We start from the raw sequence: 20,738 nt of genomic DNA, 5'->3' as shown, positions 1-20,738 counted from the left end.
ATTACTGCCTCTTACGCTCCCCCATCCCACCCTGACCCTTGCCTCTGCCTCCAAAACTCTGGGGAAGAACAGTACCAGGAAGAGGATCCTGACTAGGCTGCCATCCACCTCCTCGACCCGGGACTTCCACCATGTGCCTTCCCACTCAGTCTTGATAAGCTGGCCACTCTTGAGCAGCACCATGGGGCGGTTGGGGTAAGCCGTGATATACTCTTCTATGAAGTCCCGGCAGGAGATGTCTTCTATGTCCTCCCAAGTCTTTTTCACTGTCCCAAGGAAGAAAGAGGGCTGAGAGAGGGTAAGTGGAGCAGGTCTTTTTCTCTCTCTTTTTTTTAAGTAATCTCTATGCCCAACGTGGGGCTTGAACTCATGACCCCAAGATCAAGAGTTGCATGCTCTACCAACTTTGCCAGCCAGATGCCCCAGGGCATGTCTTGATAGGAAAAAATAAATGGTTGGCAAGGAGTCGTTGGGCATTTTTCAAGTTGGGAGGGAGAGAAAAAATAAATGAAGACAACATAACCTCAAAAGCAAAACCAAGACTACCTAAAAATACTGAACCTATTGTGTAAATGCACATACAGATCAAGTAAATACTAACTAAGCAATATGCAAATATAGGTAAATCACTATTTCATAAAGATGGATGTTTTGTTTAGGAAAATTCAAGTGAAAATTCTTGCTAACTTGATGTAAATCTAGAGATAAATAAAAAAGATCAGGTGGCATCATGAAATTGATCAAAAAAAAATTTGTCCTTCCTTCTCATTCTGTATCAGGCTACTTCTAAGGGACCCTGAATGTATTTACTGCCATGTCATGTGGAAAGGAAGCAGTGTTAGTTAACTCTTTTGTAATTAAAAAGAACTGCTTTGTAGGAGTCTGTTCGCAAGCCACAGACACAAGTATAGAGAACACTCTGAAGCCTCCATCTAATTCAGCTTTTGCAGAGAGCACCTTGCAGACTATAGATTTATACAAATGTTAGATGAAGGATAAGACTAGGAAAGAAGTAAAATCTTCTTAAGTATAAATCATTCAGAAATGAAATCAAAACACAGCTACAATATGAGAATCCACCCAAGGTCAGTCACGATCTCCTAGTGTCCCACTCTTTGACTACAAAGATCCAGCACTAGAGATGAGCAAATAGAACTGTATCTCCCAAAAGACATTACTCAAACTTACGCTCTTTGAGATGGAAGCACCACAAATATCAGGGCCTTCCTTCCTTCCTCCTTCCCTCCCTCCCTCTCTTTCTTTTCTTTTCTTTTAATATCAGGGCTTTTCAACTTATCTTAAGAAGAAATACAAGGTAGAAGAGGAAATGGATAAATCTCAGAAAGGAAGAAGGGACACTCACGTGGCCGGCAAATGGGATATAGTTCAGACTGTGTGACATAGGAAGCATAGCCATCATCAAAGAAAATGAGAAACCTGTAAGGACAGAGTGATGGCAGAAAGATCAGGGGTTACGATATTTAACATGACCTACAGAAATTATCATATCATATCAAGAAAAAGACCTCTTAATCACAAATAGGACACAATCCTGGGAAAATGTTCCAGTCTACTACTTCCTTCCTATTATTCTTCCTTCTAAGAGTTAGGAATTCTCCTTCAATCTAATGAACTTACTGCTACTTTTCCAAAAGCTATTTATTCTTGTTTCACTATCAGACTCCTATGTTGCTAAAACCATTTAGTTTCCCCTTCCTTCCTATTCCCCTAACCATTAAACAATCTTGACAACTTTCCTCCTAGTTTTCCTCCAAGTTTTCCCCTTGAGAAAAAAAGAAAAAAAGGAGGAAGAATCACCTACACGACCCCTGTCCCAAAAAAAAGAGCAAGGGTTTCTGGTCACTGGGGACTAAACACAAAAGCTAACTGTGAGATCTGGACTATGGTTTGAATAGGGCAGGGCTTTGCTACTGGCCTCCACTCTCTTTACAATCCTCTGTCCAGGTACCTGAGCTTGTTTTTGACGTTCGGTGTCTCAGCTACAATGCCAGCATAGAGCCAGACCTGATTCCCATCCTTGTACTTGGCCACCACCCGACTGCCCACAAACAGCTTGTCAGCAGGAGGGTGGTAATCATAGGCAATATGGTTCCCCGACAGTAGACTCTTTCCTTTGTTGTCGAATTTCACCTTGTACTTCTTTCCTGGTCCTGAGTAAAAGGAAAAGATAAACAAAAATTTTTAAAAACCACCAGTTTCTGTGCAAATCCTGACTGCTACATGAGAGACAAAAGGCAAGGCTGTGGAGAAAAGAAACGATCAGCAATGGAGACCTGCAGGTTGCCTTTCATTAGCTCTTCTAGCTTGAACATACCAACCGTCTGGATGGCAATAAGGGTGCCTTTGTGCCATGTCTTAGTTCTCTTCTTGCCCAGGATGCGCATGCTGACTATCAGGTCACCATCTTTGCTCAGTTCTCCAGACATCTGACTCAAGGTTCCTACAAAAGAAAGCAAAGTTGTCCTAAAGAGATACGGCATAGACTGGGGGGAGTGAATGGGAAAGTAAAGAGGGTATAATATAGTTACTGGGGAAAATGGGGTAATCATTGATCCTTAGTCACTTTTGCTGCTCTCTTGGGCAGACAAAAACATAGCTGACTCAACTATTTATGCTAACAGGAAATACCTGCATAATTGAAATTCACATGTAATTCAAGAACATCTCACTTTAACCAAGTATTTCCAACTCCTTATTAACAATATTAATTACACTCGTTAAGTTCTAAATAGTATTTATAAAACATTTTCCTGTAGGAGATCTATTAACAACCCCATTGGACAAAGTTTCCCTCAGACCTTATAAGAGTTTGAGTTGCAGGATGCCTGGGTGGCTCAGTTGGTTAAGCGCCTGCCTTTGGTTCAGGTCATGATCCCGGGGTCCTGGGATCGAACCCTGCATCGAGCTCCCTGCTCAGAGGGGCATTTGCTTCTCCCTCTGCCTGCCACTCCCCCTCCTTGTGCATGCTCTCTCTCTGGCATACAAATAAATAAATCTTAAAAAAAAGAGTTTGAGTTGCTGTCTTCTAAACTCTATCTAGAAGTAGTCATGAGCACAGGGCTAAAAAGGTATATGGATAAAGCCACCACACACTGGAAAATCAGCAGACAAAAGACTTAAGCAGACAAGGAAAACCTGTGGTGTTTAAAGAACCCAACAGAGGTGAGGAAGAGGATTCTGAGATGCTAAAACAAAGCCAGATACCCATGAAATCTCTGTAGGAATTCACCTCCCATCCCCGCCCCCACCCTCTATACCAAGGCACCTCCAGACCCTAACCTTTATGTAAATCCTGGGAACTGCTCTTCTTGTTGACAGCATCCATGAACTTCTGGACATCCTGAGCTGACTTTCTTAAGGCAGCCATAGCTTCACGGAGCTGTAAAAAAGGGGATGAGGGAAACAAGTTTTAAATAGCATGGGTTAGACTTGAGAATAAGAACTTGTCTTTCAAAAAACAAAATAGAATGAGTTATGGTTGAGAAGGTACGGTTACTTCTTCCCCGGCAAAACTGTCCTTTCTTATAAATCTAATTCAGAAATCAGCTTTAGGGAACTTTCCTTATTAATCTCACCTAGCTGATCACTGCCAAATTCTACATTCCTATAGCACTTAGTGCATGCATCTCTAAGTAACCTCTGCTGCATCCTTAGAACACCTATTAGAGGACTGGAACCCACAGGGCTAATTACAGAGTGGATAATTATGTTGATGGCTGAAGTGGTCAGGCCAGAAGTTTCTCCCATTTTGATATTCTTAACTCTCACCTTTACCTTCCCCGTCCCAACTCACCTTCTGGTCTTTGGGAGTTCTGCTCCCAGCATCACCTATGGATGAGAAAAGCTCTAATGAGTGTAAGAGACTTACTTGTAAGAGTTTCCAAGAAATCAAAAACTAAGCTACTTTTTTTTTTCATTGAGGCATTTTATTTGCATGTATTATATATAACTAAGCTACTTAAAAACATTATCATGGAACTATTACTAAAAACTACTGACAACCATATATAAATATATATATAGAAGTAGTAAATGGTCCAGAAAGATACACGGCAAAGAGGTGACAGTGTTTACCTGAGGATAAAGTACTGTGACAGGTGGTAGTCTACAGGGTTTGGGTTTCTCACTGTATATTAAAAAATTTTTCTTTACTGTTTTATTTATTTGAAAGAGAGAGAGAACAAGAGCATGAGCAGAGGGTTTCGGGGGGAGGGGCAGGAGGAGAGGGAGAAGAAGGCTCCCCGCTGAGCACGAAGCCTAACACTGGACTCGATCCCAGGACCCTGGGATCATGACCTGAGCCAAAGGCAGACAACCGACTGAGCCACCCAGGCACCTTGTATATTTAAATCTTTTTTTTTTTTTTTAAAGATTTTATTTATTTACTTGACAGAGAGAGACACAGCGAAGAGAGGGAACACAAGCAGGGGAAGTGGGAGAGGGAGAAGCAGGCTCCCCACGGAGCGGGGAGCCCAATGTGGGGCTCAATCCCAGGACCCTGGGATCGTGACCTGAACCAAAGGCAGGTGCTCAACGACTGAGCCACCCAGGCGCCCCAGAATCTGTTGTTTTTATAACAACAATTTGCGTATGGATTATTTGAATGATTTGAAAAATGAAAAGTGGTCAATGAATGAAATAAAAATGTTTATTCTTGAGTAGTGCTGTCCAACAGAACCTCCTGCTGTGATAGATATGCTCATCAATACTTGTTACTGTCTCTTTTTTATTACAGCCATCCTAATTAGTATAAAGTGGTTCTGATTTGCATTTCCTTAATGACTAATGATGTCAAGCATCTTTCCATTTACTTAGTGGTCATTTACATATCTTATTTGAAAAAATAACTATTCAAATATCTTGCCCATTTTTAAACTGGGTTGTCTTTTTATTCTTGAGTTGCAACAGTTCTTTATATACTCTGGAAAATAACAGACCCTTCACATTTCACGTAATTTAAATAGCTACATCTGGATAGCAGCTACTACTGTATTGGACAATGCAGTTTTAGAGATTTATAACTATTTAAAAACAGAGGGGCGCCTGGGTGGCTCAGTCAGTTAAGCGTCTGCCTTTGGCTCAGGTCATGATCCCAGGGTCCTGGTATCAAGCCCCACATCCGGCTCACTGCTCAGCAGGAACCCTGCTACTCCCTCTCCTTCTGTCCCTCCCCTCGCTCTTGCTCATGCCCTCTCTCCCCCCACCCAAATAAATAAATAAATCTTTTTAAAAAATGGAAAGTAATGGTGGTAATCATTTCACAGTATATCCATATATCAAATCACTATTTTCACACCTTAAGCTAATACAATGTTATATGTCAATTATATCTCAATAAAACTGGGAGAAAAAGGCAGCAAAAAATAAAAAACAAAAATGGAGGGGCACCTGTGTGGCTCAGTTGATTAAGTGTCTGCCTTTGGCTCAGGTCATGATCCCAGGGTCCTGGGATCGAGCCCCGAGTTGGGCTCCCTGCTCAGTGGGGAGCCTGCTTCTCCCTTTCCTCCCTGCTCATGCTCTCTCTCGCTATCTCTGTTGCTCTCTCTGTCTCTCTCAAATAAATAAAATCTTAAAAAAAAAAAAAAAAAAGGGAAAGCAATGTAAATGTCCTAAAAAAAAAAGCCCATTTAACAAAATGGTTAAACAAACTAACATCTCCAAATGAGGTTCACAAAGAATCTTTAATAACATGAGACTGCTAACAATATATTAAGTTTCAAAAGTTAGGATACATAGTAATTTACTTGAGATGAACCAAACCTTGGAGAGAATACAGACACACCCCTATGCATACACATGCATTCCTCAAAGAGCTGTGGATATAGTATACGACTAAACACCTGTTAACCCAGACCTCTACAACTATAAAAGTGCATTTTATTTATTTATTTATTTATTTATTTATTAAAGATTTTATTTATTTGACAGAGAGAGAGATAGCGAAAGCAGGAACACAAGCAGGGGGAGTGGGAGAGGGAGAAGCAGGCTTCCCGCTGAGCAGGGAGCCCGATGTGGGACTCGATCCCAGGACCCTGGGATCATGACCTGAGCCGAAGGCAGACGCTTAACGACTGAGCCACCCAGGTGCCCTCATTTATTTATTTTTAAAGGTTTTATTTATTTGACATAGAGAGAGAGAGACAGCACAAGCAGGGGGAGCGGCAGGCAGAAGGAGAAGGAGAAGCAGGCTTCCCGCTGAGCAAGGGAGCCCGATGCAGCGCTCGATACCAGGACCCTGGGATCATGACCTGAGCCGAAGGCAGTTGCTTAACCAACTGGGCCACCCAGGCGCCCTAAAAGTACATTTTAAAAGTAAAAATATTCATGTGGTAAAAAAACTCAAACATTATGAAAGGACACACAGTAAAACATAGCTCACCCTCAGACTCCTGCTTCTAGTTACTCTCCTCAGAAGCAACCAATAATATCAGTTTTTTTGCAGCCAAAGATACTCTGTAAATGTACATATGTACTCTTTCCCCTCTCCATTCTTTTACTCATATTCAACATGAACTTTTTATGTTGCTTTTTATCCCCACACTTCAAATACCTAGGAAAAGTATTCCCTCTCAGTATCTATAAATCTGATTCTTTTGTCCCCAATTTTGTTTATTGTGGTAAAATACATGTAACATAAAATATACCACCTTAACCATTTTTAAGCATACAGTTCAGTAGTATTAAGTACATTGGTATCATTGTGCAACCATCAACTTTACTGTTTTTGTTTTTGTATAGAAGAATTAAATAGTATAAAATGATCAGCTATCCCTAAATTGATCTTTTAATATTGTCAATAGTTTTTTTTGGGGGGGGGGTGAGAGGGGAACATGACAAGCTGATTCTCAAATATATATAAAAGCATGACAGGTGAAAAGAACCAAGACATCCATAAAGAAGAAAACCACAGTGAGGTTACTGTGTTAACAGATGTAGAAACATACAAAGCCCAGTTACAGACAATATAGAACTGACGTAAGAAAAAATGACAGAGAAATGAAACAGAATAGAAAGTCCAGAAATAAATCCACAAATATGGAAATAATTTATGACAAATAGACAATGTAAATCAGTAAGAAGAGACTCATTTCAGTAAGTGGCACTGGAACACTGATTAATAACCATATGAAAAAAAATTCAGATATTTACCTCAAATACTACACAAAAAATAAATTTCAGTTGGATTAAAGGCAAAACTATGAAACTTTCAAAGGCAACATAAGAGATCTTTATAATAAAACCTCAGGGCAGAAAGGCTATACAAACCAATTACCATAAAAGAAAATGCTAAAATTATAACTTCTGTTCATCAACAAATAACATAAAAAATAAAGATAAACCATAAGCTGGGAATGATGTTTGCAACTCATAACTACAAAGGATTAGTATTTGTGACATATAAAGACTTCCTATGAATCAAGAAAAAGACAAATGATCATTGAGCAAACAAGCAAGAGATATGAACAGACATATCAAAGAAAAACTACAAGGGGCGCCTGGGTGGCTCAGTCAGTTAAGAGCCTGCCTTCAGCTCAGGTTGTGATTCTGGGGTCCTGGGACTGAGCCCAACGTTGGGCTCCCTGCTCCTCTCTCTCCCTCTTCCTGCTGCTCCCCCTGCTTGTGCGTGCTCGCTCTCTAGTAAATAAATAAAATCTTTAAAAAATAAAATAAAATTTAAAAACCACAATACCAAGTGTTGTCAAGGATGTGGAACATAGGACACATTCATCCACCGGTAGTTATAAATATAAATTGGTACAACCACTTTGGAAAGCTGTTTGTTACTTACCCAATATTAGAATTTCCATATCCTAAGAACTAGCAACTCCACTCTTACAGTATATATATCCTAAAAATTCAGTTTAAGACTGCCAAAATAGAAAGATTCTTGCACACCATAAGAGACTCTTAACAACAGAGAACAAATTTGAGGGTTGATGGAGGGAAGGGGTGAGGGATGTGCTAGAGGTGATGGGTATTAAAGAGGGCACTTGTGATGAGCACTGGGTGTTGTAAGTGATGAAGCACTTACAGAAATCAGTATTGCACTGTTAACTAAAAATTTTAAATTAAAAAATAATAAATAAATAATTATTTGAACTGAAAACAAATGAAATGTCAACTGGCAGGAGAATAGATATATTGTTATCATATTCATAAGATGGAATAGTATACTGTAGTAGTTACCAAACTAAGCATCACACATCAGCATGATGTTAAAGAAATGACTGAAAAATGCCTATACTAAGATTCCATTTATACAGTTAAGAAATAGGCAAAACTATGGCACTTCTGATAATAGTGATATGAAAAGGATGATTCCCCTATGCAGAAGGGGAACAAGTATAAAACTGCAGAAAACAAGTATAAAACTAGAAAAAAATTGTTAGAAACAATCAATTCAGGGCACTGGAAAGTGACCAAAGACAACAAACTGAGAAGTATTTGTTCTTAAAAAACTGCTAAAATTCTGACAAGGAAGATTAAGACCTCTTGCCTGGGGCAGCTCCCATCCCTACTCCACCTCTAGTTGGGTGAGCAGAAACTACGGCTTTACCATTGAGGCACTAGCCATGACAAGGAGCAGTTCTGTTAGTCTGAGGTTGCAGCTCTTGTTTAGTGTGTGCAGCAAACCAGTCAGAAATTTAACAAGGAGATCCTGAAAATGAGAGAGCTGTAGACAGGCTTAAATAAATTCTCCATACATTCTTGAGTGACTGCTAAACAAGGCACATGCAGAGAAGACCCAGGAGAGTCAATGGAGACTTGAGAACTAGAAGCAACTCTGAATGAATTCTCTATACCTCTGTAAAACTCTCTGGCTAAGCGCACATGGGTGGCGCAGTCTGTTGAGCGTCTAACTCTTGACTTTGGCTCAGCTCATGATCTCAGGTTCATGGAATCAAACCCCATGTTGGGCTCTGCACTCATTGTGGAGTCTGCTTAGGTCTCTCTCTCCTTTCCCTTTGCCCCTCCCCTCCACACTCTCTCTAAAATAAATAAATCCTTAGGGAAAAAACAAAAACCCAAAAAACAAAAAAACCCCACAACTCACTGGTTAAACTCTGCAAAAAAAGGGGGGGGGCAATGGTTAGGAGCCAAGCTAATGTATATAAAAGCGAGTATGAATTCTGTGGGTGACTGCTAAACTATGTACATACAGAAAAGATCCAAGAAACCCAATGGAGACTTGAGAACTAGATGCAACTCTGAATGTATTCTCTATACTTCTGTAAAACTGAATGGCTAAACTATTTTATTTTATTTTAATTTTTCAAAGATTTTATTTATTTGACAGAGACACAGCAGGACAGGGAACACAAGCAGAGGGAGTGGGAGAGGGAAAAGCAGGCCTCCCGCTGAGCAAGGAGCCAGATGCAGGGCTCGATCCCAGGACCCCGGGATCATGACCTGAGCCAAAGGCAGACGCTTAACAACTGAGCCACCCAGGCACCCCGGCTAAACTATTTTAAAAAGGGGGGTCAACTGTCAGGATCCAAGCTAATATATAGTTTAAATTTAAAAACCAAGCAGAGACATCAGCTGCACACTAAAGGGAAGACAGAGTTGGCAGTATAAGAAAAATTATTTAAAAAAAAAAAAGAAAAAGAATGAAAAAAACCCAAAAACAGAAACCAGAGGGGTGCCTGGGTGGCTCAGTTGGTTAAGCGTCTGACTCTTGATTTCGGCCCAGGTCATGATCTCAGGATCATGAAACTGAGCCTCGCATCAGGCTCTGTGCTAGGCATGGAGCTTGCTTAAGATTCTCTCTCTCCCTCTGCCCCTCCCCCACCAAAAAAAAGAAAGACAATAGCAGCTTTAAATTAAAATTCAGAGTTGCTACATTATATAAATGTCCAGCTTCCAACACAAAAAATGGTGACGTTCAAAGAAACAGGAAAGTGCAACCTATACTCAGGGAACAAACCATGGCAATAGAAACTGACTTGCTGCATGGGCCTAGATACTGGATTTATAAACATGCTCAAAGAGCTAAAAGAAATTACATTCAGGGCGCCTGGGTGGCTCAGTCGTTAAGCATCTGCCTTCGGCTCAGGTCATGATCCCAGGGTCCTAGGATCGAGTCCCACATCGGGCTCCCTGCTCAGCGGGAAGCCTGCTTCTCCCTCTCCCACTCCCCCTGCTTGTGTTCCTGCTCTCGCTATCTCTCTCTCTGTCAAATAAATAAATAAAATCTTAAAAAAAAAAAAAAAGAAATTACATTCAAAGACTTAAAAAAAGAAAAATATGCTAATACTTAGTAAACAAAAGACCTGATTATAAAAGGAAGCAAATGGAAATACTGGAGTTGAAATTACAAAAACTGAAACATTCACTAGAGAAGCTAAAAAAGCAAATTTAAAATGATAGAATAAGTTAGAATATAGATTCCTATATAGAGAAATTGTCCCATTCAAAGCACAAAGAGAAGACTGAAGAAAAATGAACAGCTTCTGAGACATATGGGACAATGTGAGGCATTATACCATATATGTAACATGGATCTGAGAAGGCAAGGGGAGAGAGAATGGGGCACCTGGCTGGCTCAGTTGGTAGAGTGTGCAACTTGATCTTGGGGTCGTAAGTTCGAGCCCCATAATGGGTGTAGGGATTACTTAAAAATAAAATCTTAAAAAAATGTATTGAAAAAATATATATTCTAAAAAAAGAAATGACTGAAACACTTCTAAATTTGATGAAAAACCTGAAACTACAGTCCACATTCAATGAATCTCAAGTAGGACAAATACAGAGAGAATTATACCTAGACACAACCTAGTCAAACTACTAAAATCAAAAGAGAAAATCTTTAAAGCTGTAAGAAAAATGACTCATACCCAGATTACAAATAACAATTTCATCTGACTTTCCATCAGAAATAATGGAGACCAGAAGGCACTGGAATGGCATATTCAAAGTGCCAAAAGGAAACAGCCAATCAAGAATTCTATATCCCATGGGGTGCCTGGGTGGCTCAGTCTGTTGGGCGTCTGCCTTGGGCTCAGGTCATAATCCCACGGTCCTGGGATCGAGCCCCACATTGGGCTCCTTACTCAGTAGGGAGCCTGCTTCTCCCTCTCCCTGCCGCTCCTCCTGCTTGTGTTCTCTCTCTCTCTGTCAGGTAAGTAAGTAAATAAAATCTTAAAACAAAAGAATTCTGTATCCCAGGGGTGCCTGGGTGGCACGGTCAGTTAAGTGTCGGACTCTTGGTTTTGGCTCAGATCATGATCTCAGGGTTGCGAGATCAAGCCCTGTGCCAGGCTCCATGCTCAGCACAGAGTCTGCTTGAGATACTCTCTCCTTCTCCCTCTGCCCCTCCTGCTTGTGCATGCACTCACTCGTGCTCGCTCTCTCCCCCTCTAAAAGTAAATATAAATAAATCTTTAAAAAAAAAGAATTTTGGGCGCCTGAGTGGCTCAGTTGGTTAAGTGACTGCCTTCGGCTCAGGTCATGATCCTGGAGTCCCTGGATCGAGTCCCGCATCGGGCTCCTTGCTCAGCGAGGGGTCTGCTTCTCCCTCTGACCCTCCTCCCTCTCATGCTCTCTCTCTCATTCTCTCTCTCTCAAATAAATAAATAAAAAATCTTTAAAAAAAAAAAAAAAAAAAAGAATTTTATATCCCAGGTAAACAAAGGCAGAGAATCCACTTTTACCAGAACTACAAGAAATATTAAAGGAAATCTTTCCGACTGGAAAAAGATGACACTAGATGGTAACTCAGATCCATAGGAAGGAATAAAGAGCAATGAAAATGTAAACATCTGGGTAAATATGTATTTTTCTCTTCTTCCCATAACTTCTTTAAAAATAAGATTGGTCCTTGCAATAATTGTAACACTAAATTGTTGGCTTTAAACATACGCAGGTGCAATATATTTGACGACAGTATCACCCAAGAAGAGAGTGAAAATGGAGCTATCCTGGTGCAAAGTTGCTATATTTTACCAGAATTAAGATAATACCATTATCTACTACAAATTAACTTGTAGTAGATAATGATCAGATAAATATGCAAGCACTTTTTAAAAAGCTAAAAAAAAAAAAATCAGAGGAATTAAAATGATTTACTGAAATATTTGTTTGACAAAAAGAAGGCAGTAAAAAACAGATAAATACAAAAAATATGGGGGGGAAAAGAGCAAAATGATTGATGTAAATCCACCCACATGGATTCACATGAATGGACTCAAAACTAATTAAAAGCCAGAAACTGTGAGACTGGATTTAAAAAAAACCACAAGATCTAACTATATACTATCTGTAAGAGATACACTAAATTCAAAGACAGAAACAGATTTTAAGTAAAAGGACAGAAAAAAACACGCAAACGGTAATCATAATAAAAATGGAAATGCTATATTAACATCTGCTAAAACAGACTTTAAGAAAAGCGATATTGCTTGAGACACAGAGAAATCTTTTAATAATAAAAAATCAACTATAAATGTATACATAACAGACTCCAAAATACAAGAAGCGAAAACTGAAATAAATTGAAAGGACAAACAATTCAACAATTTTAGTTCAAGATTTCAAAACTCCTTTCCAAGTAATTGTTAAAACAACTAGACAGAAAACTAATAAGGACACGAACTTGAACAGCACTATTAGCCAACTTAACCTAACCAACATTTATAAAATACTCCATCCAACAGCAGAAGAATACAAATTCTTTTCAAGCACACATGGATCATTCTCCAGGACAGACAATATGCTAGGTCATTAAAAAATATTTAAATGGGGCGCCTGGGTGGCTCAGTCGGTTAAGCGTCTGCCTTCAGCTCAGGTCATGATCCCAGGGTCCTGGGATCGAGCCCTGCATCAGGCTCACCGCTCCGCGGGAAGCCTGCTTCTCCCTCTCCTTCTACTGCTCCCCCCTGCTTGTGCTCTCTCACTCTCTCTGTCAAATAAATAAAATCTTGAAAAAAAAAATTAAAAAATAAATAAAAATATTTAAGTAAATTTAAAAGGATTAAAATAATACAAAGTATATTTTCTGACCACAATAAAAAAAAAATTTTTTTTAAGATTTTTATTTATTTGACAGAGACAGAGATAGCGAGAGCAGGAACACAAGCAGGGGGAGTGGGAGAGGGAGAAGCAGGCTTCCTGCAGAGCAGGGAGCCCGATGTAGGGCTCGATCCCAGAACCCTGGGATCATGACCTGAGCCAAAGGCAGACATTTAACGACTGAGCCACCCAGGCGCCCCCCACGATGAAATTAAATAAAAAACTCACAAAAGAAAGAAATCTGGGAAATCCCCAAATATTTGGAATAATCAACTGGTCAAAGAAAAATCACAAAGGAAATTAAAAATTATGAGTTAAATGAAAATACAACACACAAAAATTTACGAGATGCAGTAAAGAAACACTTAAAGGGAAATTTACAGCTTTAAATGTTTACATTAGCAAGAAAAAAAGATCAAATCAAGGGGCGCCTGGGTGGCTCAGGTCATGATCCCACAGTCCTGGGATCCAGCCCTGCATGGGCCCCCTCATCGGGCTCCCTGCTCAGAGGGAAGCCTGCTTCCCCCTCTCCCATTCCCTCCGCTTGTGTTCCCTCTCTCGCTGTCTGTCAAATAAATAAAATCTTAAAAACATAAAAAAAATAAGGGGGCGCCTGGATAGCTCAGTCGTTAAGCGTCTGCCTTTGGCTCGGGTCATGGTCCCGGGGTCCTGGGATCGAGCCCCACATCACCCCACATTGGGCTCCCTGCTTGGTGGGAAGCCTGCTTCTCCCTCCCACTCCCCCTGCTTGTGTTCCCTCTCTCACTGTGTCTCTCTCTATCAAATAAATAAATAAAATCTTAAAATAAAATAAAATAAATAATCTGTTTTAATTTTAAGAAACTAGAAAAAGAAGAACAAATCAAATCCAAGTACAGGGAAGGAATAAAGATCAGAGTAGAAATCAGTGTAATAGAAAACAGGAAAACACTAGAGAAAAATAAATGAATGAACCCAAAAACTGGTTCCTTAAAAAAAAAAAAAAAAAAAAAAAATATATTAAAAAAATAAAACAAAAAAAAAAAAAAAAAAAAAGAATATCCATATAACCAGTATCAGGAATGAAAGAAGGGACATTACTACAGAACATACAGAAATTCAAAAGAATCATAAGGGAATACTATGAACTTTATGGCAATAATTTAGACAACTTAGATGAAATGGAAAAATTTTTAGAAAGATACAAATTAACAAAAAGGACTTGAGAAGGAATAGAAAATCCAAATGGGCGTATCAGGTAAAGAAAAGTAATCAGTAATTAAAAACCTTCTCACAATAAATTCAATGTGGTATCCTGTAATGGAAAAAGCCCAGAAACCAAAAGTCTAGAGATTAGGTAAAAGTAATGTACCTATGTTTGCTTCTTAGTTTTGACCAATGTACCACGGTAACATAAAACACTAACATTAGAAAAACTGATGAAAAGTATGCAAGAACTCTCTGTATTATCTTTGCAATTTATACAAAAATATAAAACTATTCCAAACTAATAATCTTATTTAAAAAAAACCTATCCACAAAGAAAAATCCAGGTCAAGATGGCCTCACTGCTGAATTTATCAAACATTTGAGGAAGAAATTCTATTTCATACAAACTCAGAGGAGGGAACATTTACCAACTCATCTTTATAAGGACCATAATACCAAAGTCAAAAAAACACATTACAATAAAACTACAACAGCTCTCATAAACATAGGTGCAAAAATTCTTAACAAAATATTAGCAACTCTAATACAGAAACATATAAAAAGGATTATACACTAAGACAAAGTGGCAGGGGTGGGGTGGGAGGTCATCCCAGGAATACAAATCTCGTTTAACATCCAAAAAATCATTATTGTAACACTCCTTATTAATAAAAAAAAAGGAAAAAACCTGTATGATTATCTGAGAATGATACAGAAAAAGTAGCTGACAAAATCTAAACTCCAATCGAGCCATGATAAAAACTCAGCAAACTAGGAATAGAAGCAATTTCCTTCAACCCGCACAAAAGATATCTACAAAAACCCTACAGCTCACATTACAATTAATGCCTATAGACCAAATGCTTTCCCCCTAAGATCAGGAGCAAGGAAAAGATGTCTGCTCTCAAAACTTTCATTCAACATTGTACTGGAGGTTCTATAGAGTACAATAAGGCAAGAAAAAGAAATAAAAGACATCTAGATTAGAAAGGAAGAAGTAAAATTGACTTTATTTGCAGACAGCATGAGGTAAAAATATAGAAAATCCGAAGGGATCCACAAAAAACTTCTAAAATAGTGAGCTTAATAAGGTTACAGACGACAAGATTAATACACAAAAATCAACTAAATTTTCATATCCTAACAAAAATCTTAAAATGGAATTAAGTATCATTTACATTAGCATTAAAAATAAAACACTTATGAGAGATATACCATATTAATGCATTATAAAACTGAGTATTTGTTAAAGATAATATTCCCCAAATTGACCTTTAGATTCAATATAGCTCCTATTAAAAATCCCGACAGGTTTAAAAAAATGTTTTTATAGGAAATGACAAGCTGATCCCAAAATTTATTTGGAAATTATATGAAATACAGGCTTACAGTATGGTGCTGGTATAAAGAGAGATACTTAGATCAATGTGACAAAATAGAATCCGGAAATAGACCCTCATATACATGGCCAGTTGATTTTTGACAGGAGTACCAAAAGGATAGTCTTTTTAACAAATGGTGGTGGAGGGGCACCTGGGTGGCTCAGTCGTTAAGCGTCTGCCTTCGGCTCAGGTCATGATCCCAGGGTCCCGGGATCGAGTCCCACATCGGGCTCCCTGCTCGGCAGGAAGCCTGCTTCTCCCTCTCCCACTCCCCCTGCTTGTGTTCCCTCTCTCACTGTGTCTCTCTCTCTCAAATAAATAAAATCTAAAAAAAAAAAAAAAAGAGTTGAGGGTGGTTTGCTTATTTTGCTTATGGCTATTCATTTGTTCCACCACAACTTGTTAATATTTTTTTTTAAAGATTTTATTTATTTATTTGATAGAGAGATAGCGAGAGCAGGAACACAAGCAGGGGGAGTGGGAGAGGGAGAAGCAGGCTTCCTGCCGAGCAGGGAGCCCGATGTGGGACTCGATCCCGGGACCCCGGGATCATGACCTGAGCCGAAGGCAGACGCTTAACGACTGAGCCACCCAGGCGCCCTCAACTCTTTTTTTTTTTTAAGATTTTATTTATTTGACAGAGAGAGACACAGTCAAAGAGGGAACACCAGCAGGGGGACTGGGAGAGGGAGAAGCAGGCTCCCCGCTGAGCAGGGAGCCCGATGTGGGGCTCGATCCCAGGACCCTGAGATCATGACCTGAGCCAAAGGCAGACGCCCAACGACTGAGCCACCCAGGTGCCCCGAACCACCCTCAACTCTTACCTTGAGAAGTTTTCTCTTAAAAGACACCATTAAGAAAATGAAAAGATCACATCTGAGAGAAAGTGTAAAATATATCCAATAAATGAATTGTACCTAAAGCCTAAGTTCTCTAAGTCAATAATAAAAAGACAACCCCATTAAAAAAAAAGACTAAAGATTTGAATAGATGTTTCCCCAGAGAACATAGATAAATGGCAAGTAAGTATGTGAAAAGATGCTCAACTTCCTTAGGGAAATGCAAACTATGATCACAATTTGATACCACACACACACTAGAATGGCTAAAAGACTGACAATACCAAGCACTGACAAGGATGTAAAGAAACTGGAACCCCATACTTTGCTAGTGGGAATATAAAATGGTACAGCCACTTTTGAAAACAGTAAGGCAGTTTCCTAAAAACTCAAACATACACCCACCCTAAGACCTAGCAATTCTACTCCTAGGTGGAATATCCAAGAGACATGAAACATAATGCCCATATAAAGATTTATATAGAAATGTACATAGCAGGGCGCCTGGGTGGCTCAGTTGGTTAAGCGACTGCCTTCGGCTCAGGTCATGATCCTGGAGTCCCTGGATCGAGTCCTGCATCGGGCTCCCTGCTTGGCGGAGAGTCTGCTTCTCCCTCTGACCCTAACCCCTCTCATACGCTCTCTCTCATTCTCTCTCTCTCAAATAAATAAATAAAATCTTTAAAAAAAAAAAAAAAAGAAATGTACATAGCAGCACTATTCCTAATAGTCCCCAAACTGGAAACAACCCAAATATTTATCAATTAAAGAATGGATAAAAACCTGTGGTATATCTATAAAATGGAATATTATTCAGCAAAAAAAAAAAGGGGGAGCACACTATGGATACATGCAATAACATAGATTAATCTCAAAAACATTATGCTAAGTGACAGAAACCAGAAACAAAAGACAATAAATTGTGATTCTATTTACACAAAATTTCTAGAGAAGGCAAAAAGGAAGCAAGCAGATCAGTGGTTACTTGGGGGTGAAAATGGAGAATGTAGGCAAATAAATGTGAGGGATGTTTTTGGGGTAATGCCAAGTATTCTTAAATTGGACTGTGAAGACTGCACTACTGTATAAATTTACTAAAACTCAAACTACACTTAAAAGTATTTGAATTTTATAGTATATAAATTATACCTAAAAAAACAAACCCTCAAAAATAGACAAAATCAAACAATCTACCATTTTGAGATATATACATAGGTGCTAATGCCACCTATAAAGAAAAGGAAGGGAATTCAGAATAGAAGTTACACAGAATGGAGAAAGAAAAGTCATTCAATCAGGAAATCAGGAAGTAGTACATAGGGGACATCTATGATACTAATAATGTTCTATTTCTTTGGTAACAGACAAGTCCAACAGTTTTGAATATGTAGTCAGTGACAATGTTTTCTCCTTTCTTCTTTTATCTGCTTAACTTCCTGTCTTTCAATTTCAATCCTCGACTTTCTACCTGGACCCTTATCTCTTACCTGAATCAATACTGAGGACATCATCATCTTCATCAGGAATCTCGATTATTTCTGTAGGCCGGGAAGCTTCATCCTCAGAGCTACTGTCCCGGTACTGTAGACCCAGTTTGGAATAAAAGTCCTTCACCAAAGACTCACAGTTAGTCACTGCCCTAATATTGGAACACATGCAGAAAAGGTCAAAGCCAGAAGAAATAGGTGTAAAAACCATCAGAATTTATATATATTTAAGTATACACTGACCTCAATTTAAACAGGCCAAGTGTGTCCGTTTAGAATTCATTTTTATTTTTATTTTTTAAATAGGCTCCATGCCCAATGTGGGGCTTGAACTCACCACCCTGAGATCAAGACCTGAGCCGAAGTCAAGAGTAGGACACTTAACCAACTGAGCCACCCAGGCACCGTTCATTTAGAATTTAAAATGCTTTTCTCATAGAAAAATGTTTAAATAGTGGTTTCCAGACCAGTGCCTCAAAAATCCAAAATAAGCCCTGAGTACAGTCCTCTCAACCACATTTCATCATTTACCTTATTAATTGAAAATGTGTTCTAAGTGACAACTAAGGTACCAGACACAAATCTTCTGGGGCTTTTGGAGTAGATACAGGGCTCCACAGTTACATAAGACAACAACACTTTACAATCCTCACTCCCTATATCATCCTACTAATAAAACAAAGCAATTGTTTGGAAGCAGAGTAGAGAAGAAAGAAGGGGAAGGGACTCAAGACCTGAACTCCCCTACTGCTGCCCATACATTAGCTTCTGATAGATGAACATTCTATATATGGGTGGTTATGAGGTCAGATTTTGGATCCTAACCTATGAAGGAAGGTTCTATACATTTGTACCTTGTAAAGTATGAAGTGCTTAGCACAATATCATGAACAATTATACCGCCAAAGGGGAGATTTCCTATTTTCCAGGTAGTCCTCACCTGGATGCATCATCAAAGAGCTGGTCAACATGGGCCACCTCAGATTCCTTCTGTATTACCCACGTTTCCAACTCTGCTAGTTGCTTCTTACGCTGCTGTACACAGTCCATCTTTTCTAGTTCTTCATCGATGAACTGCCGAAGTTCCTCCATCGAGATCCCCAGCTCCTCAACCACTGCTTGTTGCAGCTCTGCAATCTCTTCAGACTCCACTGCAGCTGTTGCTGCATCCAAACCAATGCACCCAGGGAGGGAGGACATGCTGTTGTCCTCTACATGGAAGAGAAAACTAAGATTACCTTTGGAGTCATCACCACCAAATTTCAGTATCCTAATAAAACTCATTTCTACACTACTATTCAAATACAGTTAAGTTTGATTCTATGTTCTCTCTCTCCATTCTCCTGTATCTGACAGGAGATCAGATTTTGTAGCATTCTTATCTCAACCTATGGACTATGGGCCTAAGATTTAAAAGTTTGAGGGTATGGAGAACATATATTATGCAACAGGGAGCTACCGAAAATAATGTTTTAGGAAACGGAAGAGAACCAATTTGCTGAGGAAGGTATTTCTGTGACCTGTGTTCCTTAATTAACTAAAGAGATAAATCTTTGTTTGCATGCTATGCCAGTTTGAACACTTATCTCCACCTGGAGGGAAGCGATTGGTCTATAACTCACTCGTTGTTTCCTCTTTAACTACTTGTTCCCCTTACATTACTTTGCTTCCAAGTGGAAATTTACCTTTTAAAGTCTTTAACACTTAAGCATTCAAAAGCAAAGAGGCTTCCCAAAAGTAAAAGGAAACTAAAGCAATCTGGGAATAAAATGTGGTTACCTAAAAAGTACAATTCAAATAACCCATACATTGGTGTTAACTGCTTTTTTGATCAAACGGTTAAAGCAAAACTGATGCCAGAATGCCGTGCGACCCCAGAGCCAGTTCTCACTGCCTCCATTTTTCCTTTGCCCGCACACCGCCCCACCCCCGCGCTACCCTTTTGGGGTGCGTCCCACCCACCCCGCAAACCCAGCTCAACCCCGCCCCCGCTCGCCTCCCGGAGAAGACTTCCTTCCCACCCTCGCCCAACCTCCTCCCACAAACAAAGCATTCCAGACAGGCCCCTGGTCTCCAAATACCTCAATTAACAGTATTTCCCACACCTCCCTGCTTCCAGCTACAACAGTTCTTTTCCACCAGCCAGACCCCAGACTCGAGACTCAGGGGTCGGCCTCGATGGGGTAGAACGAAACCGTAAGGGAAAGGGAGCAGGGGGAGGGGAAGAAGCGTGAGGGAGGGAGGGAAAGGGAAGCGAAAAAGACGCCCGGAAGCAAACCTCAGGTACCGTTCCGGTCGCCACGACGGTGGCCTGACAGGGTCAAACCCAAGGCCTCTGAGCGCCCCCGCAAGGCCAGGCAAACTCAGGCAAGTACGCATGCGTCAAAGCACAGCCGTCCAGGGCACACGTGGGAGACAAATGGCCGGGTAAAGTAGGCGTGGCCTGGAGTATATTGCAGAAGCTCCGCCTCTTCCGCCAACCCCAACTAATGGCAGCAATGTTAAGTTTATCGTGTAAAGACTCAGTAGCCAAACACTTAGGTTTAGATTTTTTTTTCCTCACCCAGTTTTGGTTTTATTGCACAAGTGGTAAAAATTGTAACAAGTGGAGGAATATCAAGATGTAATAGGAAAAACGTGGTAATATCCTCTCCTCCCTCCATCTCGTATTACTCCTGCTCCTTTGAGGTAAAATAGCTTAGTTTTCTAGGTTTGTATGTACAAGGTCATGCATGTGGGGTTTTTTTTTTTTAAAGTATTTATTTATTTATCTGACACAGAGAGAGACAGAGCACAAGCAGGGGGAGCAG

General features: G+C 39.7%; 1 protein-coding gene across 1 annotated transcript in view; it reads right to left on the bottom strand.

Annotated features, from left to right (window-relative positions):
- The window catches only part of SETDB1 (SET domain bifurcated histone lysine methyltransferase 1), a 34,558-nt gene extending 14,397 nt beyond the window's left edge, over positions 1 to 20,161 (bottom strand). Inside the window, exons 1-9 of the mRNA XM_021688126.1 lie at positions 20,010 to 20,161; positions 18,869 to 19,139; positions 17,929 to 18,080; positions 3,815 to 3,849; positions 3,301 to 3,400; positions 2,336 to 2,461; positions 1,970 to 2,171; positions 1,364 to 1,437; positions 76 to 266 (exon numbers count right to left, since the gene is read on the bottom strand). Coding sequence (XP_021543801.1) covers positions 76 to 266; positions 1,364 to 1,437; positions 1,970 to 2,171; positions 2,336 to 2,461; positions 3,301 to 3,400; positions 3,815 to 3,849; positions 17,929 to 18,080; positions 18,869 to 19,128 — 1,140 coding nt within the window. The 5' untranslated portion in view covers positions 19,129 to 19,139; positions 20,010 to 20,161. The remainder of the gene's footprint in view (positions 1 to 75; positions 267 to 1,363; positions 1,438 to 1,969; positions 2,172 to 2,335; positions 2,462 to 3,300; positions 3,401 to 3,814; positions 3,850 to 17,928; positions 18,081 to 18,868; positions 19,140 to 20,009) is intronic.
- Between the last annotated feature and the right edge of the window lie 577 nt (positions 20,162 to 20,738).

This window comes from Neomonachus schauinslandi, chromosome 4 (assembly GCF_002201575.2).
Source record: "Neomonachus schauinslandi chromosome 4, ASM220157v2, whole genome shotgun sequence".
NCBI classification, from domain to species: Eukaryota; Metazoa; Chordata; class Mammalia; order Carnivora; family Phocidae; genus Neomonachus; species Neomonachus schauinslandi.
This window is presented reverse-complemented; position numbering and strand designations above follow the sequence as displayed.